Source organism: Nomascus leucogenys, chromosome 15 (assembly GCF_006542625.1).
Source record: "Nomascus leucogenys isolate Asia chromosome 15, Asia_NLE_v1, whole genome shotgun sequence".
In the NCBI taxonomy this organism is placed as follows: Eukaryota; Metazoa; Chordata; class Mammalia; order Primates; family Hylobatidae; genus Nomascus; species Nomascus leucogenys.
This window is the reverse complement of record NC_044395.1, coordinates 33,766,454-33,787,059: the sequence shown is the minus strand read 5'-3', so window position 1 is coordinate 33,787,059 and position 20,606 is coordinate 33,766,454. Positions and strand designations below refer to the sequence as shown.

Here is a 20,606-nt window from a genome sequence, read left to right as displayed (position 1 = left end):
AAATACAAAAAAATTAGCCAATCAAGGTGGCGCATGCCTGTAGTCCTAGCTACCAGCTAATCAGGAGGCTGCAGTGGTAGGATAAATTGAGCCCAAGAGGTCCGGGCTGCAATGAGCCAAGATCGTGCCACTGCGGTCCAGCCTGAGCAATAGAGTGAGACCCTGTCTCAAAAAAAAAAAAAAAAAAAAAAAAAAAAAAGAAAAAAAGAAAAGAAAAAAGAAAAAGGATATATCTGAAATATTTTTGAAGAAATATAAACTACCATTATTATAACAGATCCAAGATAATGGAAGAGTATAGACAAAGAAGAAATGAGAAAGCCCTACCAGGCAATACGAATTCTCAGGGCACCTGCAAATGTATGCCTAGGTGTCTTCATAAATGCTGTCACCTTTGTTATGATGGTCATTCTGCATCAGATCTTAATGTGACTTCCCAAATACAGTTTCCTATTGTGAAAGAATGATCTGATCTGTTAATATATTTTCCCAGCAACAGAAGTATTATGTATATTTATATTGTGTGTGTGCGTGTGTGTGTGTGTGTCTCACTGTAAATAAGCAAGTTAGTTGACATTCTGGCTTATTAGTGAGGCTCACTTAACAAAAGTCTGTCTTCCACAGACTTACTAGTTTTATTACACGAGTGAATGAATGAAATAAATTTCTTTTACATGCAAAACTGATGACCAGATGCTAGGATGTGCTGCACCAAAATGCATTCACACCATGAGCCCAGCCTTGTGGCTCTTCTTTCTAAACCACTGTTTAATTATTAGATATTGCACACAGCAGGTACCTAATAGACATTTATTGAGTGAATAATAAAAACTGTAAGCTTATTTCAAGTCAATTGAAATCAGTTTTAAGTAGCTAATGATACTAAAGTACTTTCTATACATGTGTCCCTCCAAGTCCTTTCTCAGAGGTCAAATAGTCACAGTCTAGTTCACTGACCATTTTCGTAATTCATTCAGTAGTGCTATTCCCAAAATGCAGACCATGAAAATATGGCTTTAAAAGTCCACAGGTCACAAGACACTTTGATAATCTCAATATTTCCCTGTTTGCAATTAATGGAAACAGTATGGGTAATACTAGTGTTACCATTATTCTGATTTACTACACAAAAATTACATTTTGCAGCATTAAAAAAGTTGCCACCAAATTCGATGTAAGAGTTTTCTCTCATTCCTTTTTGAGGTTGTGTGGGGGTCAAAAAATCCTGATAGATAACTGTTTCCAGTTAAAAAGGTCACTTAGCTTTTATCCAAAGTGAGTAAGTCATTTTTTCAAGTATAACTGGTCATTTTCTAACATTGCCAGCTGATGCTAGAATCTTTTTAAACAGTTAAAGAACCTCCATAATTGCAAACAAAAGGAATAAAAAACTATATCAGCAAAAATCAAAGAAATCATATTTTCCAAATAATAGAACAATGGAGAAAAATTAAACACATGTTTAAACACTCATTTTTAAACAGAAAAAGTTCATCAATGCTATTGGGTTTTTATTTATTAAAGCTCTGTCAAGTTTGATAACCAGTATGTGATAAATCTTAAACATTCAGAATGTTCAAAAAATTATTATCTGTTTAAGGCCTTTTGGTGAGACTGAAGCCAATAAGAATCTGGGCATTTTGATTTTTCTATAAAATTACGTTATCTCCACTAGAATACTGAATTCTATTAACTTTTCTTAATATGTATTTTTTGAAAGATGCAACAAACAGGTATCTATTTTTCTTTCTGTTTCATGTAATTGAATTTTCAGTAACAATTCATCTATTGTATTTCAAACCTTTCAGGTAGAATAATAACTGAGAATTATATTAAGGAGAATTGGGAAGAAATTCTTTTTCTAAAAGTGCCATTGAATTTACTTGGGGACTAAAAGGACATAATGTTTAATTCTTGATCAGATATTAGAAAAATAATTTGGTCTATAGCAGTATAAGGGTATTACTGATGTGAAGAGAATGTAGTTTTTTAAAAAGTTCTATTTCTAATTACAGGAGTAATGCCTTCACAAACAATTGCTATACATGTATTCTCCTGGCTCTGCAGTCTAAGATTTAACCAAATGAGAATTTCATCCTTGTTATTCTTTCAAGTACTTGGCTCCTACAGAGCTGTGGTGAGGGAGCAAAAATAGATGATAAGTAAAGTGACTGAAATTCTTCTGTGATGATATAATCCAAGTTCTCTCTGTTGCTGGGCGATATACTCCCTTTGTGTATAAATTAGAGGAATAGTGACTAGAGATTCTTTTCTCTGTGTGCTATTATTTTTTAAAGTAATTTATGTTTAGGAATTTTGTTTTCTTAATTTACTTTTGACATCTTACTGTACTCTGAATACTACTTTGATTTGTTATATGACTTTATACATTCAGTTTTATTTTCAACCAAATGAGGTTGGTTGAATTAAGGGTTAGAATAAATGGGGCATTTATAAAAAATGGTCAATTTATCGTGTCTGAGCTACTCTAATATCTGTGATTGAACACATAAACCTAAGCTATTTCTTATTAGCATAAGTAAGTTTAATTTATGCAATTTCTGACTCATCAATAAGACTCAGTGTGTTCTCTAATTTTTTAGATTTCTGTAATACATATTAGGGTCCTAGACAAATATTTTGAACTGCTGAAACACATACTATCACATACTGTTTTATATTGTAGTTAATTTACTGCACAGAGTGTTTTATTTAACAATCTACTAATACAACCAACATAGCACATTTTTTATTACATGCTGTATATAAAAATTATTATTACCTGGCAGTGATTTAGACCACTTGACTACTGAAAGAAGTTGCCTCTCGCCTAGTTGATTAAGACTTGTCAGCAAAGAACTGGAGGTGTCAGGTTTTGTATTGTCATGTCCTGCATAGATCACATCTGGTTCAATGCTCATTAACAGGTTGATCAGTGGTGGAATCAATTGTATGTCTTGACCTGGTGAAAAAGTGATTCTCTGGCTTAGGACTTGGCTTTCATTTGGAATGCCCACTGGCTGTGGGAGAGCAACAGCATCTAGTGCTCTCACAACTCTGACTTTATTGAACTTTTTAAATTTTCGACCTACAGAGAAGAAAAAAAAGAAGTTCATGTAAATACATATAAACTCCATATCCCAGTATAGTATTATTTTTCCTAAGTCTTAGAATCATAGCATTATACATTTTAGCATCAATCAAATAAAATGAAATAAAGGGTTAGATATTAAAATTACAAAAATAAATTAAAACATGTAACTCTTGATTAAAAAAAATTAGGCCTCAGACTTGGATTAAATAGTTACATCAACAATCACTGGGTGGGTGAGGTGTGGGTAATTATACCAGTATTCTGCAGGGGTTATGGAGCTTTTTAGGAGACGATATGAATAAAAAGACAGAGTTTTAGTAGAGACTAAGCTCAGTATTGGTCCATATTCTGATAGAACAGCCTTCCAAAAGCTAATGCTACAGACTACATTAATTGAAACTTAGTCTATAGTGGTTGTTAAATCTTCTTTGAGGTTTTATTCTTTTAAGAATACATTAAAAAAAAAAAGAATACGTTAAAAGAAAAGCATTTGTTTGCCAGCCCCACAAAATCTTTTTATACGATTTCAGTTGGTTCATTGATCCCTTAAAATCAATCCAGCTCTATTTTTATGACATCTAAGACTCAAAATTAATAATTCTTTTTCTAAATTAAGGAAAGGGAAAGTTTATACCCGTGCTGGTCAGATCACAGTTGTATTTCTGGATGATTTCTAGAGTTTCTACTTTGATGAATTCTGATATGTTAGGGGAAAAAAGATGGATGGTGAGATGAGTAGGATCTACTTTATGAGAAATGATTGAAGGAGAAAAGGATGCTTATTTGGGCTGCTGGTAGTTCACAGACGCCTTGAGGAGAATTAGAGAAAGTTCTGGTGATGTGGTATCAGGCTGGATTCAGCCCCACCTGCTTTGTGCCAGGCAAGGGCTACTTATCAGTATGAAGTGGCTGTTTAGCCAAGGGAAGGCTGATACCTGCAATTATTTAAGCAGAGGTTGCAATCTGCTGGCTCTAGTATATGATCATGCCCATAGAATGTTTTGTTTGGCTCAGACAATGCTGACCAGAATTATGAGACCATCTGTGAATTACTTAGATGGCAACAATCTGTTAAAGTTTAGTTGCAATGGTTGCTTTTGGATGGGGCATGGGTATTCCAGTTTGTCCAGTTCCCTCCACAAACTGGTGGTACGCCAATGGTCTCTTTTCTTAAGTCTTGTCACTCTAGCTACTTATTTACCTGGTCTCTGTAAACATTTGTCTCTGAGATTTCTGAACTCAGGGTATTGTCATAAAGAAAAAGGATTATACTTGTTCTATAAAGCCCCAAGGAATGGCCAGGCACGGTGGCTCATGCCTGTAATTCCAGCACTTTGAGAGGCCGAGGTGGGCAGATTACCTGAGGTCAGAAGTTCGAGACCAGCCTGGCCAACATGGTGAAACCCCGTCTCTACTAAAAATACAAAAATTAGCTGGGTGTGGTGGTGGGCACCTGTAATCCCAGTTATTCCAGAGGCTAAGGCAGGAAAATCACTTGAACCCAGGAGGCAGAGTTTGCAGTGAGTCAAGGTCATGTCATTGTACTCCAGCCTGGGTGACAAGGGAGAAACTCCATCTCAAAAAAAAAAAAAAAAAAAGCCCCAACGAGTTGAGCTAGAACTTGTAGGAGATGGGAAAACAAAACAATTGCCACGGTTAAAAAACAAAGGGGATTCAAAATTATTTGCAGAGATCAAATGAGCTTTCTAGGGGAAGGAATGAGTCACAAAGGGAAGGGAAGGAACAGTTATGGAGTATATAGCATATGCCAGGAATTGTGTGTGTGTGTTTGTGTCCAAGGGAAGATAATGTTAAGAGAGGGCTAAAGTTTCCCTCTCCTTGACTATAATCTTCAACGAAGGCACCACCTGTTTGTCATCTTTATTTTTTCCAGTGTCTTTTGGCAATGCATGTCTGCTAAATGAATGAAAGAATACATTATTGTCTTTTCCATCTCCCACTCTGAATATCTTGTCTTTATTATCTATTGCTATACAGTTTGCACTACATAATATTGTTTCAGTCAATGACAGACCACATATACAACAGTGTTTTCATAAGATAGTATTTTTTACTGTACTGTCTCTATCTTTAGATATGTTTAAATACACAAATACTTACCATTGCATTACAGTTGCCTACAAAATTCAACAGAGTAACATGCTGTATCGGTTTGTAGCCCAGGAGCAATGGGCTACACCATACAGCCTAGGTGTGTAGTAGGCTATACCATCTAAGTTTGTGTAAATGCACTCTATGATGTTCAATGATGAAACTGACTACTTCATGACACATTTCTCAAAACGTATTCCTACTCTTAAATGACGCATGACTGTTTTTGTTTCCTTCAGAGAACATAGCTACCTCCACCAGGCTTGCTGCCCCATAAGGATAGGGGCTAGGTCCATTTCATTCACCAGTGTAGATCTGAAGCTTTATAAACTGCTAACTACACAGTGGACTCCTGATTGATAGATATTTGCTAAGTTATTAACGTAGTTGTATTGATCTAACATAGCTTAAAAAAGAATATCAGAAGAGAGTACTAAAAAGGGAATGTGAACAGCAATGTGATTTTTAAAAACCACTTTGTTGTTTTTTTATATAGGATATTTGTTCAAAGAAGTTATTCCTAACTTTCATGCATAAGAACCATTACTAAGTAATGCAAGCAACAAATAAATCTGTAGAACTTCATATAATTGTACTCTTAGCATTTGTTGACTGAGAAAATAGACAATGGCAAAAAGTACTCTGAATTCAGTGACAGTTTCGAATGACTTTGTATTTTCGCACCTCTGGAAAAACAATGACACCTGGTATTTTGGGTAATCTAAGCAGAGGGTAGGTGTGTGGGGTCAGTGGTCCCCTACTCCCCTGCCCGCTGCGTCGACATCAGAAGATGATACGCATGGGAGCTTTGTTTGCTGGAAGGAGGGAAGATTTGGGCTCAGATGCTGGGGGTGAGCAAGAGGGGATAAGAAAGCGGATGGACATGGTGGCTGAATAGTTGTCTCTCATTCAAGCTGATGGATGAGGTTTTGAGGGATTGAATCAGAAGCAGAGGTAATGATTTGGGGGGAGGCTTAGGGGGAAAGAAGCTCCATTTGGAGAATATTCTCTTTGTGGCCAATCTACAGTATGGGTACCCCTGTACTCCGCCTTCCCTCCTGTTACAATTCATACTTCTGACATTTCGGTACCAAATCTTAGTCCTTCTCACCCACTCAGGGACTTTTCTCTGAAATCATTTGCCCTCTTGTCTGCATCCTCTAATAGTCCCTCTCACACATAATGCATTCTGTGGAGAAACATCACTCTCTTCATTTCCTCTCCTCCAATTCTCCCTTGAACCTTCTCCAGTCAGGTCATTCCTCTCCTTATCCCAACCAAATTATTCTTGGCAAGGCCTTCAAAGATTTCTAAATGTCAAAAAACAATGGCCAATTCTCAGTCCTGGTCTTAACCTGGGTAAATACTAAACACATTGATCATTTCCTTCTTCTTTTAACGCTCTTATTCATTTGGCTTCCACATATTTCATTCTTGTAGTCACTCTTTCAGTCTCTCTGTCTAGCTCTTTTTCATCTTGTCAACTTCTAAATCTTTGAGTACACCGAGCTCAGTCCTCAGACTTCTCTTAGATATCTATGCTCTCTTTCTAGGTGTCTGCATCTATCTAGTTCTATGTCTCTAATATCATCTAGACATTAATGATTACCAAATTTACAGTCCTAGACCAGCTTTTCCCAGAAACTCTAGACTCAACTATCCAACTGTACTCTCAGCATCTCCACTTGTGTTTCTAACAGACCCCTCAAATTAATATGTTTAGAGCAGAACTCTGATCATTGGTCCAAACATGCATCTTCTAGGTTTGTAACTTCATTTACACACCTGCTGCTCTAGCCCCAAACTCGAGTCATTATTGATTCCTCACTTATTTTCTCACCTCATATCTAATACATTAGCAAATCCTGGTGGATAACCATGAAAATATAACCCAAATCCAAATACCCGTTTCCACTGCTTGCACCATAATTTACGTCCCCACAATCACAGTTGGACTATTGTAACATATGCTGGCTGGTTTCCCAGCTTTCGTTTTTTGTAGCCTATTTTCTATACAACTTTAAAGACTTAATCAGACTATGTCATTCTTGCTTGATATTTTCAGTGACTCCTGATCCTACTTAGAATGAAGTTAAAATTCATATCAAGCTCTAAAGGCCCAACTTACCCTTGCATAGATGGTCTCTCTTCTATTCTCCCTCATGCTCCACCCATATTGATGCCCATCTTGCCCTTGAAGTGTGTTTCTGCCTTGGGGTCTTACACTGACGGTTTCCTCTGCATGAAATGATTTTTTCCTTGGATATTTGCATGGCTTGCTTCCTCACCTAATTTATATTTCTGCGTATCACCTTATCAGATAGCTTGTTTTTATCTATCCTATAGATATTTATCACATATATATCCAAAATATACAAAGAATTCCTATAAATCAGAAAGAAAAGGCATGAACAGATATTTCATAGAGGAAGAAATATATAGATGACAAAACACAACAATATGACTGACCTCGTTATTAACCAGAGAAATGCAAAGTAAGACCACATGAGACATCATCTACCTAAAATGGCAAGGACACAGAATACAGGAACACACAAAACAACGAAGAGCTGCCATGGAGTGTAAACTACTACTACTTTAAAAACAATCTAGCATTATCCAGTAAAGCCCAACATGAGCATGTATTACAATCAGAAATTTCATGCCCAGGTGTGCAAGTTACCTACAGAAACTCTCACACATGAACCACCAGAATACATGTAAAATAATGTTCACAACTGAACTGTAGGTAAAGTACAGCAAATATCAAGTGAAAGTACATGTCAATACATGAGAATAAATAAATGGGAGATACTCATACGATGAAATCATACAGTGTAGGAAAAAATAAACCAGAATAATATAAATCAAAATAAAAACACAAATATAATATTAGGCAGTAAGATCAAATTGCACAAACATACATACCATTTCTATGGAGTAGAAAAAAAGATCTCAAAACTAAAAAATCTATTGGTGAGAAATACATAGATAGTAAAAAATCCTATAGAATAATATAAGAAAATGACCAACTCCAAATTAAAGATATAGAGGTTTCTGGAGAAGGAGAAAGAGGAATGTGATAAGGAAGAAATATGCAATCAATTTCAAGTGTAGTGATAATATTTATATTTTCTTAAGCCAACTGAGTCCAGAGGTGGATGTTAATCATATTGTTTCTATATGTCATTTGCTTTATATGCATTTTTTATGAATAAAATACTTTATATTAAAAAGTATGGCTTAGGATACAAAATCAATGTGCAAAAATCACAAGCATTCCCATACACCAATAATAGACAAACAGAGAGCCAAATCATGAGTGAACTCCCATTCACAATTGCTACAAAGAGAATTAAATGCCTAGGAATACCACTTACAAGGGATGTGAAGGGCCTCTTCAAGGAGAACTACAAAACACTGCTCAAGGAAATCAGTACAGAAACAAATGGAAAAACATTGCATATTCATAGATAGGAAGAATGTATATTTTGAAAATGGCCATAGTGACCAAAGTAATTTATAGATCCAATAATATCTCCATCAAGCTAACATTGACTTTCTTCACAAAATTAGAAAAAAACTAAATTTCATATGGAACCAAAAAAGAGCCTGTATAGCCAAGACATACTAAGTAAAAAGAACAAAGCTGGAGGTCTCATGCTACCTGACTTCAAACTATACTACAACTTTACAGTAACCAAAACAGCATGGTACTGGTACCAACAGATATGTACGCCAATAGAACAGAACAGAGGCCTCAGAAGTAACGTCACAAATCTACAACCATCTGATCTTTGACAAACCTGACAAAAAAAGGCAATGGGGAAAGGATTCCCTATTTAATAAATGGTGTTGAGGAAACTGGCTAGCCATATACAGAAAACTGAAAGTGGACCCCTTCCCTACACCTTATACAAAAATTAACTCAAGATAGACTAAAGACTTAAACATAAGACCCAAAACCATAAAAACTCTAGAAGAAAACCTAGGCAATACATTCAGGACATAGGCATGGGCAAAGACTTCATGACTAAAACACCAAAAGCAATGGCAACAAAAGACAAAATTGACAAATGGGATCTAATTAAACTAAAGACCTTCTGCACAGCAAAAGAAACTATCATCAGAGTGAACGGGCAACCTACAGAATGGGAAAAATTTCTGCAATTTATCCATCTGACAAAGGGCTAATATCCAGAATCTATGGGAAACTTAAACAAATTTACAAGAAAAAAAACATCAAAAAGTGGGTGAAGGATACGAACAGACACTTCTCAAAAGAAGACATTTATGTGGCAAAAAAAAAAAAAAAACATGAAAAAAAGCTCATCATCACTGGTCATGAGAGAAATGCAAATCAAAACCACAATGAGATACCATCTCGCACCATTTAGAATGGCGATCATTAACAAGTCAGGAAACAACAGATGCTGGAGAAGATGTGGAGAAATAGGAAAGCTTTTACACTGTTGGTGGCAGTGTAAATTAGTTCAACCACTGTAGAAGACAGTGTGGTGATTCCTCAAGGATCTAGAATCAGAAATACCATTTGACCCAGCAATCCCATTACTGGGTATGTACCCAAAGGATTTTAAATCATTGTACCATAAAGACACATGCACACATATGTTTATTGCAGCACTATTCACAATAGTAAAGATTTGGAGCCAACCCAAATGCCCATCAATGATAGACTGTATAAAGAAAATGTGGCACATATACACCATGGAATACTATACAGCCATCAAAAGGGATGAGTTCATGTCCTTTGCAGGGACATAGATGAAGCTGGAAACCATCAGTCACAGCAAACTAACACAAGAACAAAAAACCAAACACTGCATGTTCTCTTATATGTGGGAGCTGAACAATGAGAACACATGGACACAGGGAGGGGAACGTCACACACCAGGAACTGCTGGGGGGTGGGGGGCTAAAGGAGGGATAACGTTAGAAGAAATACCTAAGGTAGATAATGGGTTGATGGGTGCAGCAAACCACCATGGCACGTGTATACCTATGTAACAAACCTTTACTTTCTGCACATGTATCCCAGAACTTAAAATATAATAAAAAATTTTGAAATAAATATAAATTAAAAAATTGAAAACATTAAAAAGTATGGCTTATTTAAATATCATGCATTGAAAAGATAAGATGAAGTGTCTAGGAAACAGTATTGCACAATTATTCTTGATGTATACGTGACTGAATCTGGATGACAATACTATGAGAATAAATTTTTATGACAAGTGATATGAAAGGTTTTTGAGAGAGATTTATTAGAAGTGAAAGCTTAAATATAACCTAAAAGTAAAAATTTTGAAATATCTCAGCAAAAATCCTATAGAGAATGGGAGCAGGGAGAAGAAAAGCTTATAAACTTCTTTAGCGTGTTTTAATAAAATAATTTGGTAAAATAGGGCAGGTATAATTATTATTTAATTCTGATATAATAAAAGAAGAATACAGATTTTTGTATTTTCTACTAATTTTTCTATATCTTTACTATTTTTTTAAAACCACAAATGGAATTTTTTTTTTGCGACAGAGTTTGTGTTATACTGCCTCATAATTACCTCTTTTCTATTTTATTTCTTTGCTAGCTTGGTCAAGTTTCCCTTTATTTTCTCTTTCCTATTTAACTTTTTCTATTAATTCAGAAGTTTTACTTTGCTTTTCCAATTTCCTAGTGTTTGTATTCCCATCCTGAAAAATCTCTGTATTTTTCTTTTATTATATCAGAAGAATCTCTGTAGTTCAGGTGAATTTATAGACAATCATCCTTACACTACCTATATAAAATTATGGAAGGATGTCTAGAGGCATGCTTCTACTTCAGATTACCAAAATGATGATGACCACTGTGCAGTGCTGGGATCAGTGGACTGGCACTACACTTTAACAATCCTTTATAGCACTGATAGTGCTTGCCTTCCGTTTTTCAGGATTCACCTCCAATTTCCAGATCAAAACAGAGTGTGCCTTTGTATATACTTCAAAGAAAACAAAGATGCTAGACAACAGGAAATATAAAGTGAAATCAGGTATTTTCCAAAAACCAAAACCATACTAGAATTGATTTTTTTAAACGTGTATGACTCAATCATTCAAATAAAGTCAACTACAATGGAGGAGATACTTGAACCCCTCAATTCTAACTTTTTACTGAGTCTAGAAAATAATAAATGCTTGTAGATACCACTGAAAAGTTCTAGTTGGCAACCATAAAAGACGTCCCATACAAACACAGAAAAATTTTAAGCAAAGAAATGAGAATGAATAGTCTGAGGACTATCCCCAGCTAGCATGTGTGAGATGGTGTTTAGGGTAAACAACCAGACTGATGAGAAAGACCTCAGTTGGCTGCAGGCTCCAATGCAGTGAACTTGGGGAGCAACGTGAGAGGTGCTATCTCTGAGAGATGCTGATTCAAAGGCCAGGATTTGCGTGGAAAAAGAGACGCCCATAAGCAGAAGATTCTGTGAGGTCTAGAGAGGTAGGTGGTAGCCATCACCCATGTCTTGCCTTAAAGAGGAAAAATGATTTTTGTTCTTAGGATATTAAAGGTACAGAGCAGGACTCTATACTTCTAGAAAAGATACCACTGTGTCCTAAATTCAAGAATTTTGCAGTTCTTCCAAAGATGACTTGTAGCCTTGTTGGCTGTCAAGTGTAGGAGGAGAAAACAAAAAACAACAAAAATTTTTACTACACAACCCAGACTCTCTAGCCCAGAAAGTTCTCTTTGCCATAAGAAGTCGTTGAATCTAGGTGGAGGAGGAGGTAGGGGGAGAAGGAGAGAAACTGGCTTTCTAACACAACCTTTTAAAATGTGAAGATAAGGCTCTCTACCAAAAAAGAAAATAGAAAAAAAGAAAAACCCATAAAACCTATTACTGTGGATTTAAAAAAATTTCAACAAAGATAACTATTCATTTAATCATTCTTTTACGTAGAAAGCTATTTATTTTTGAAAGAGCTAATTACCTTATACTAGTTTAGCATTTTTACAACTGCAAAATATAAAGCTGTATTCATTTCAGATATTTTTTTGTGAGTCATTAAACGAAAATGTTTTCTAGAAGAAAGAAGATGGAAGCAGAACACCTAAAGTAGAAGATATATTACCATCCTTAAGGGTGTAACTATCTTCCCACTCAGTGCTGTACGGCAGTGAACTAAAGCAAAAGTTCACTGTGACCTGTTGAAGGTAGGGAAGTGATTCATTAAAAACAAGAATCATATGCAACGAAGAAATCAAATAACTCAAAACATAATTTTTATAATCAAAACATAGCCACGGAAGCAGATAAGAACGAACTGCTCCTAACAAAATCTATGTCATGACATGTCAAAACATATTTATGACCTCTATTATTCTACTGTAAGATTTTACTAAATCTTTTAAAAGCTTTCTAATATTCTCTCATGTTTTATCTTTTGTTATTCAAATGGTCTCTATGTCAGAAATGAGAATTCTTAACCATAACAGCATGATATTGGTATAAAAACAGACACAAAGACCAATGGAACAGAATAGAGAACCCAGAAATAAAGCCATGCATTAACAGTCAACTCATTTTTGACAAAGGTGCCATGGACATAGATTGGGGAAAGGGCAATCTCTTCAATAAATGCTGCTGGGAAAACTGGCTACCTATATGCAGAAAACAGAACTAGATCACTATCACTCACCACATACAAAAATAAAATCAAAATGGATTGAAGACTAAAGTGTAAGATCTGAAACTACAAAACTACTACAAGAAAACTTTGGGGAACTGCTTTAAGACATTTGGGTAAATATTTTTGTAGTAAGACCGCAAGGCATAGGCAATCAAGGCAAAAATTGATAAATGGAATTTCATCAAGCTAAAAAGCTTCTGCACAGCAAAGGAAATAGTCAACAATGTGAAGAGACAAAGAATGAGAGAAAATATTTGAAAACTATTCATCTGACAAGGAGTTAATTATCAGAATATATAAGGAACTCAGCTCAATAGCAAAAAAAAACAAGTAATCCCATTTAAAAATAGGCAAAATGTCTGAACAGAAATTTCTTGAAAGAAGACATACAAATGCCAACAGATACATGAAAAAATGCTCAACATCACTAATCATCAGGGAAATGCAAATCAAACCCACAATAAGATATCATCTCACCCCAGTTAAAATGGCTGTTACTAAAAAGACAAAAAATAAATGCTGGTGAGGATATGGAGAAAGAGAAATTCTCATACACTGTTGGTAGTAATCTAAATTAGTACCGTAACTATGGAAAACAGTATGGAGGTTCCTAAAACTAAAAACAGAACGACTATGTGATGCAGCAATCCTACTGTTGGGTATATAGCCAAAAGAAAGAAAATTGGTATATTGAAGATATATCTGCATTCACATGTTTACTGCAGCACTATGCATAATTGTCATTTACCCCTCCTGTGTGGAGATCTTGGTGCAGGAGGCCCGTCTCTATTCCATGCCAAAGCAGATCTCCAGGCATCTGGAGCACCCTCTCTGCTGAATCAGGAGCTTAGGATGCCTCCCATGCAGAGAATTTGCAGCTGAGGAGGTTTCCCAGCTTCAGGTCTGTGTACAACTCTGGGTGCTTGGTGGCCACCCACTGGATTCTTCCTTGGCACTGGTGCTTGTGCCTGCCATCAGGGGACCTGCAGGTGGACCTGCTTGGTCCAAACCTGCCCTTTGTGGTTCCCATCTCCTTGGGGCTGAGCAGGGAGTTCCAACTACTGTGCATTCTATGAATCAGAATCAGCCCATTGCCTGAGGCAATGGAGAGCTTTCGCTGGGAAACAAGGATCAAGTATATATCCAGCCACATTGGTCACAGCCAGCTCCTACCTATACGTGCCGCCTATGGGCTTGTGGGATGACCTGCAGAGCCCAGTATAAAACCTGCTGAAAGAAGCACATAGGGCTGTAGAATCAAAGTGAAAAGATCCTACCCAGCATTCTTTAGAGGCACAACCCCTAGAAAAGGGGGAAAAGGGAAACAAAAAAAATTATTAAAATAATAATAATACCATTACAGGGAAAGGAAAAAAAAAGAAAAACTCCTACCCACATGAAAATAAGTACAAAAATTTGAAGTGCCAATGTCTCCAGATGAGAAGAAACCAGTGCAAGAATTCTGGCATAATGAAAAATCTGATTGTAGTGACATCACCAAGGGATTGCACTAGCTTTCCAGCAATGGTCCCTAACCAAGATGGAAACTCAGAAATGACAGATAAATAATTCAAAGCATGGATTGCAAGGAAGTTCACTGTAATCCAAGACAAGGTTGAAAACCAACACAAACTTCTAAAGCAATCTAGGAAATTAAGAAAGAAATGAACATCTTAAAAAAAAAAACAATAGTAGCTTCTGGAATTGAAAAACTCAAAGCTTTCAATTATATTTTGAAATTTGTTATCAATAGACTGGATCAAGCAGAAGAAAAAATTTTAAGGCTTGAAGGCTGGTCTTGTGAACTAACCCAATCTGATAAAAATAAAGAAAAAAATTATTTTAAATGAGCTGTTTTTGAGAAATAGAAGATTATATAAAGCAAAAAAACCTATGAATTATTAGCATTCCTGAGAAAGTAGGAGAAAAAGAAAACAAACTTGAAAATATATTTGAGGGAATAATTCAAGAAAACTTTCCTAATCTTGCTAGAGAGGTAGAAATCCAGAGAACATCTGTGAGACACCATAAAAATGAACATCACTGGCTGGGCGCAGTGACTCATGTCTGTAATCCCAGCACTTTGGGAGGCTGAGGCGGGTGGATCATGAGGTGAGGAGTTCAACACCAGCCTGGCCAAGATGGTGAAACCCCGACTCTACTAAAAATACAAAAAATTAGCCAAGCACGGTGGCAGGTGCCTGTAATCCCAGCTACTCGGGAGGCTAAGGCAGCAGAATCCATTGAACTTGGAGGGCGGAGGTTGCAGTGAGCCAAGATCTCACCACTGTACTCCAGCCTGTGTGACAGAGTAAGGCTCCAGCTCAAAAAAAAAAAAAAAAAGAACATCACCAAGGTATATAGTCACCAGACTGTGCAAGGGCAACATTACAGAAAAAATCTTAAAGGCAGCCAGAGAAAAGTGCAGATCACATAAAAAGGGACCTCTATCAGGATAATAATAGATTTCTCAGCAGAGGTTTGCAAGCTAGGAGAGATTGGGGGCCTATTTTCAGCGTTCTTAAAAGAAATTCCAGCCAAGAATTTCTTATCCTTCTGAACTATGCTTCATAAGTGCAAGACAAATAAAATCTTTTCCAGGCAATCAAGTGCTAAAGGAATTTGTTACCACTAGACTATCCTTACAAGAGATCCTTACATGGGAGTTCTAAACATGGAAACAAAAGAACCATACCTGCTTTCACATAAACACACTTAAGCACATAGCCTGCACATCCTACAAAGCAAAAACACAGTAGAAACAACAAAGCAAACAGCTAACAACTAAACAAGGGATCAAAACCTCACATATAAAAATTAACCTTGAACGTAAATGGTCTAAATGCCTGATATGGTTTGGTTCTGTGTCCTCACCCAAATCTCATGTTGAATTTTAATTCTTAATGTTTGGGGAGGGACCTGATGGGAGGTGATTGGATCATGGGGGCACATTTCCCCCATGCTGTTGTTGTGATAATGAGTGAGCTCTCAGGAGATCTGATGGTTTAAAAGTGGTGGCACTTCCCCTCTCACTCCCTCTCTCTCTCCTGCTCTGCCCTGGTAAGACGTGCTTGCTTCCCATTTGCCTTCCACCATGATTGTAAGTTTCCTGAGACCTCCTAGCTATGCTTCCTGTTAAGCCTGCAGAACTGTGAGTCAGTTAAAGGTCTTTTCTTCATAAATTACCCAGTCTCAGGTAGTTCTTTATAACAGTATGAGAATGAGCTAATACAGAAAATTGGTACTGGGAGACTGGAGCACAGTTAAGAAGATACCTGAAAATGTGGGAGTGACTTTGGAACTGAGTAATGGGCAGAGGTTGGAACAGTTTGCATGGCTCAGAAGACAGAAAGATATGGAAATGTTTGAAACTTCCTAGAGACTTGTTGAATGGTTGTGACCAAAATGCTGATAGTGACATGGACAATGAGCCCAAGCTGAGGTGGTCTCAGATGGAGTGAGGAACTTATTGGGAACTGGAGTAAAGGTCACTCTTGCTATGCTTTAGCAAAAAGACTGGTGGCATTTTGCCCCATCCTAGAGATCTGTGAAGCTTTGAACTTAAGAGAGATGATTTGGGATATCTGGTGGAAAAAATTTCTAAGCAGTAAAGCATTCAAGATGTATGTGACCTGGCTGTTTCTAAACGTGTATGCTCATATGCATGAAAAAAGAGATTATCTGAACCTGGAACTTACATTTAAAAGTTAAGCAGAGCAAAAAATATATTGGAATATTTGCAGCCTGGCCACGTGGTAGAAAAGAGAGAAAATAAAAAACATTTCCTGGGTAGAAATTCAAGCCTGCTGCAGAAATTTGCATTAGTAAAGAGGAGTCAAATGTTAACAGTCAAGACAATGGGGAAAATGTCTCCAGGGCATTTCAGAGACCTTCACAGCAGCCCCTCCCATCACAGGCACAGAGGCCTAGGAGGGATTAATGGTTTTGTGGGCCAGGCCCAGGGCCTAGCTACTCTGTGCAGCCTTGGGACATGGTGCCCTGCATTCCAGCTGCTCCAGCTCCAGCTGTTGCTAAAAGGGGCCAAGGTACAGCTTGGGCCAGGGCTTCAGAGGATGCAAACCCAAAGCCCTGGTGGCTTCCACATGGTATTGGGCCTGCGGGTATGTAGAAGGCAAGAGTTGAGGTTTGGAAACTTCCACCTAGAGTTCAGAGGATGTATGGAAATGCCTGGATGTCCAGGCAGAAGTCTGCTCCAGGGGCGGAGACCTCATGGAGAACCTCTACTAGGGCAGTGTGAAGGGGAAATGTGGGGTTGGCGCCCCTGCACAGAGTTCCCACTAGGGCACTGCCTAGTGGAGCTGTGAGAAGAGGACCACCATCAACCAGACCTCAGAATGGTAGATCCATCAACAGCTTGCATTGTGTGCCTGGAATAGCTGCAGGCATTCAATGCCAGCCTGTAAAAGCAGCCGTGGGGGCTGTACCCTGTAGAGCCACAGAGTGGAGCTGCCGAAGGCCTTGGGAGCCCACCCCTTGCATCGGTATGCTCTGGATGTGAGACATGGAGACAAAAGAGATTATTTTGGAGCTCTAATATTTGATGACTGCCCTGCTGGGTTTTGAACTTGCTTGGAGCCTGTATCTCCTTTGTTTTGGCCAGTTACTCCCATTTAAAATGGGAGTATTTACCCAATTCCCATACCCCTATTGTATCTTGCAAGTAACTAACTTGTTTTTGATATTACAAGATCATAGGTGGAAGGGACTTGCCTTGTCTCAGACAAGACTTTGGTCTTGGACTTTTGGGTTAATGCTGGAATGAGTTAAGACTTCGGGGGACTGTTGGGAAGGCATGATTGTGTTTTGAAAACTGAGAAGGACATAAGATTTGGGAGGGGCCGGGGGCAGAATGGTATGGTTTGGCTCTGCGTCCCCATCCAAAGCTCATGTTGAATTGTAATTGCCAATGTTGAGAGAGGAACCTGGTAGGAGGTGATTGGATCATGGAGGCAAATTTCCCCCATGCTATTGTCATGATAGTGAGTGGGTTCACCCAAGATATAATGATTTAAAAGTGTGTAGCACTCCCCCAAACCATCTCTCCTACTCTGCCATGGTAAGATATGCTTGCTTCCCCTTCACCTTCTGCCTTGATTGTAAGTTTCCTGAGGTTGTCTAGCTATACTTCCTGTTAAACTTTTAGAACTATGAGTCATTTAAATGTCATTTCTTCATAAATTACCTAGTCTCAGGTAGTACTTTATAGCAGCACAAGAATGGACTAATACAATGTCCCATTTAAAAGTCACAGAGTGTGTCCAGGCACAGTGGCTCACACCTGTAATCCCAGAACTTTGGGAGGCTGAGGTGGGTGGATCACCTGAGATCAGGAGTTCAAGACCAGCCTGACCAACAAGGTAAAACCCCGTCTTTACTAAAAATACAAAAATTAGCCAGGCGTGGTGACAGGTGCGTGTACGCCCAGATACTTGGGAGGCTGAGACAGGAGAATTGCTTGAATCTGGGAAGTGGAGGTTGCAGTGAGCTGAGATCATGCCACTACACTCCAGCCTGGGCATCAGAGCAAGACTCCATCTAAAAAAAAAAAAAGTCACAGAGTGGTAAACCAGCTAGGAAAACCAGACTCATCCATCTTCTGTATTCAAGAAACCCATCTCACATGTAATGACACCCATAGGCTCAAAGTAAAGGGTTGCAGAAAGATGTAGCATGCAAACAGAAAACAAAAAAGAGCAGGAGTTGCTATTCTTCGATTAGATAAAACGGACTTTAACAACAGTAAAAAAGGAAAAAGGGCATTGCATAACGATAAAGAGTTCAATTCAATAAGAAGATTTAACTATCCTAAATATATATGCCCTCAACATTGGCACACCCAGATTCATAAAACAAGGACTTCTAAGGACGTAGAAAGCCACACAACAATAGTGGGGGACTGATAGCATTAGATCATCAAGGCAGAAGACTAACAAAGAAATTCTGGACTTAAACTCAATGCTTGTCCAATTGGATCTAATAAACATCTACAGAATAATCCACCCATCAACCACAGAACATAAATTCTTCTCATCTGTACACAGAACATATACTCCAAGATTCACCACATCCTTGGCCATAAACCAAGACTCAATACATTTTAAAAAGTCAAAATCATGCCAGTCATACTGTCAGGTCACAGAGGAATACAAAGAGAAGCCAACATCGAGAAGATCTGTACAAACCACACAATTACATGGAAATTAAAAAGTTTGCTCTGGATAACTTTGAGTAAACAATAAAATCAAGGCAGAAATAAAAAAATTAAAATAAATGAAAACAGAGACACAACATACCAAAATCTCTGGGATGTAGCAAAAACGATATTAAGAGGAGAGTTTATAGCTCTAAATGCCTACCTCAAAAAGCTGGAAAGATCTCAAATTAATGACCTAACATCACACCTAGAGGAAAAAAAAAAGAAAAAAAAAAAAAGAAGAAACTATCCCTAAAGCTACCAGAAGAAAAGGATGAACTAAAGAGGAGAACTGAATGAAACTGAGACCCAAAAATCTATACAAAGAATCAACAAAACCAAAAGTTATTTTTTTAAAGGACAAACAAGATTGATAGACTGCTAGCTAGATTAACAAAGAAAAAAAGAGAGAAGATCCAAATAAACACAAACAGAAATGACAAAGGTGACATCACAACTGATCCCACAGAAATACGAAAGATCCTTAGATAACTATTGTGAACACCTCTACACACACAAACTACAATATCTAGAGGAAATGAATAAATTCCCGAAAACACGCAATGTCCCAAGTTTAAATCAGGAAAAAACTGAAGCACTGAACAGACCAATATTGGGTTCCAAGTGGAATTAGTAATAAAAAACTTATTAACCAAAAAGAAAGCCCTGGCCAGAGAGATTCACAGCTAAATTCTACCAGATGCACAAAGTAGAGCTGGTACCAATTCTACTGAAACTACTTTAAAAAATCGAGAAGGAAAGACTCCTCCCTAACTCATTCTCTGAAGCCAGCATCACCCTGATACCAAAACCTGTAAGAGATACCACGAAAAAGGAAAACTACAGGACAATATCTCTGATAAACACAGACACAAAAATTCTCAACAAAACACTAGCAAACCAAATCAAACATCAAAATGTTAATTTACCACGATCAAGTTGGCTTCACTCCTGGTATGGAAGGTTAGCTCAATATATGCAAATCAATAAATATGGTTCACCACATGAAAAGAATTAAAAATAAAACCACATGATCAACACAATAGACACAGAAACAGCTTTCGATAAAATGCAATACCACTTCATGATAAAAACCCTCAAGAAACTAGGCAACAAAGAAACATACCTAAAAACAATAAGAGACCACAATGACAAACCCACAACCAACATCAGACTGAATGGGCAAAAGCTGGAAGAATTTTCCTTGAGATCTGGAAAAAGGATGCTCACTCTCACCATTCCTGTTAACACTGGAAATGCTAGTCGGAGCAGTCAGGCAAGAGAAAGAAATAAAAGGCATTCGAACATGAAAAAAAGAAGTCAAACTATCTCTCTTGCCTATTACATGATTCTATAACTAGAAAATCCTAAAGACTCCACCAAAAGGCTCCCAAAACTGATAAATGATGTCAGTAAAGTTTCAGGACACAAAATGAACATGCAAAAATTAGTACCATTTCTATACAACTATAGCATTCAAGGTGAGAGCCAAAT

General features: G+C 37.4%; 1 protein-coding gene across 6 annotated transcripts in view; it reads right to left on the bottom strand.

Annotated features, from left to right (window-relative positions):
• The window catches only part of PGR (progesterone receptor), a 94,633-nt gene that overhangs the window by 29,766 nt on the left and 44,261 nt on the right, over positions 1-20,606 (bottom strand). For 4 of the 6 annotated variants that reach the window (XR_004033597.1, XR_004033598.1, XM_030828908.1 and 1 more), the window contains one exon: positions 2,783-3,088. The exons of the other annotated variants lie outside the window; for them this stretch is intronic. Coding sequence is in view for 2 of the 4 variants with exons in the window: in XM_030828908.1 (XP_030684768.1) it covers positions 2,783-3,088 (306 nt within the window). In the remaining 2 variants the exon portion in view is untranslated. The remainder of the gene's footprint in view (positions 1-2,782; positions 3,089-20,606) is intronic. 6 annotated transcript variants of the gene reach the window in all.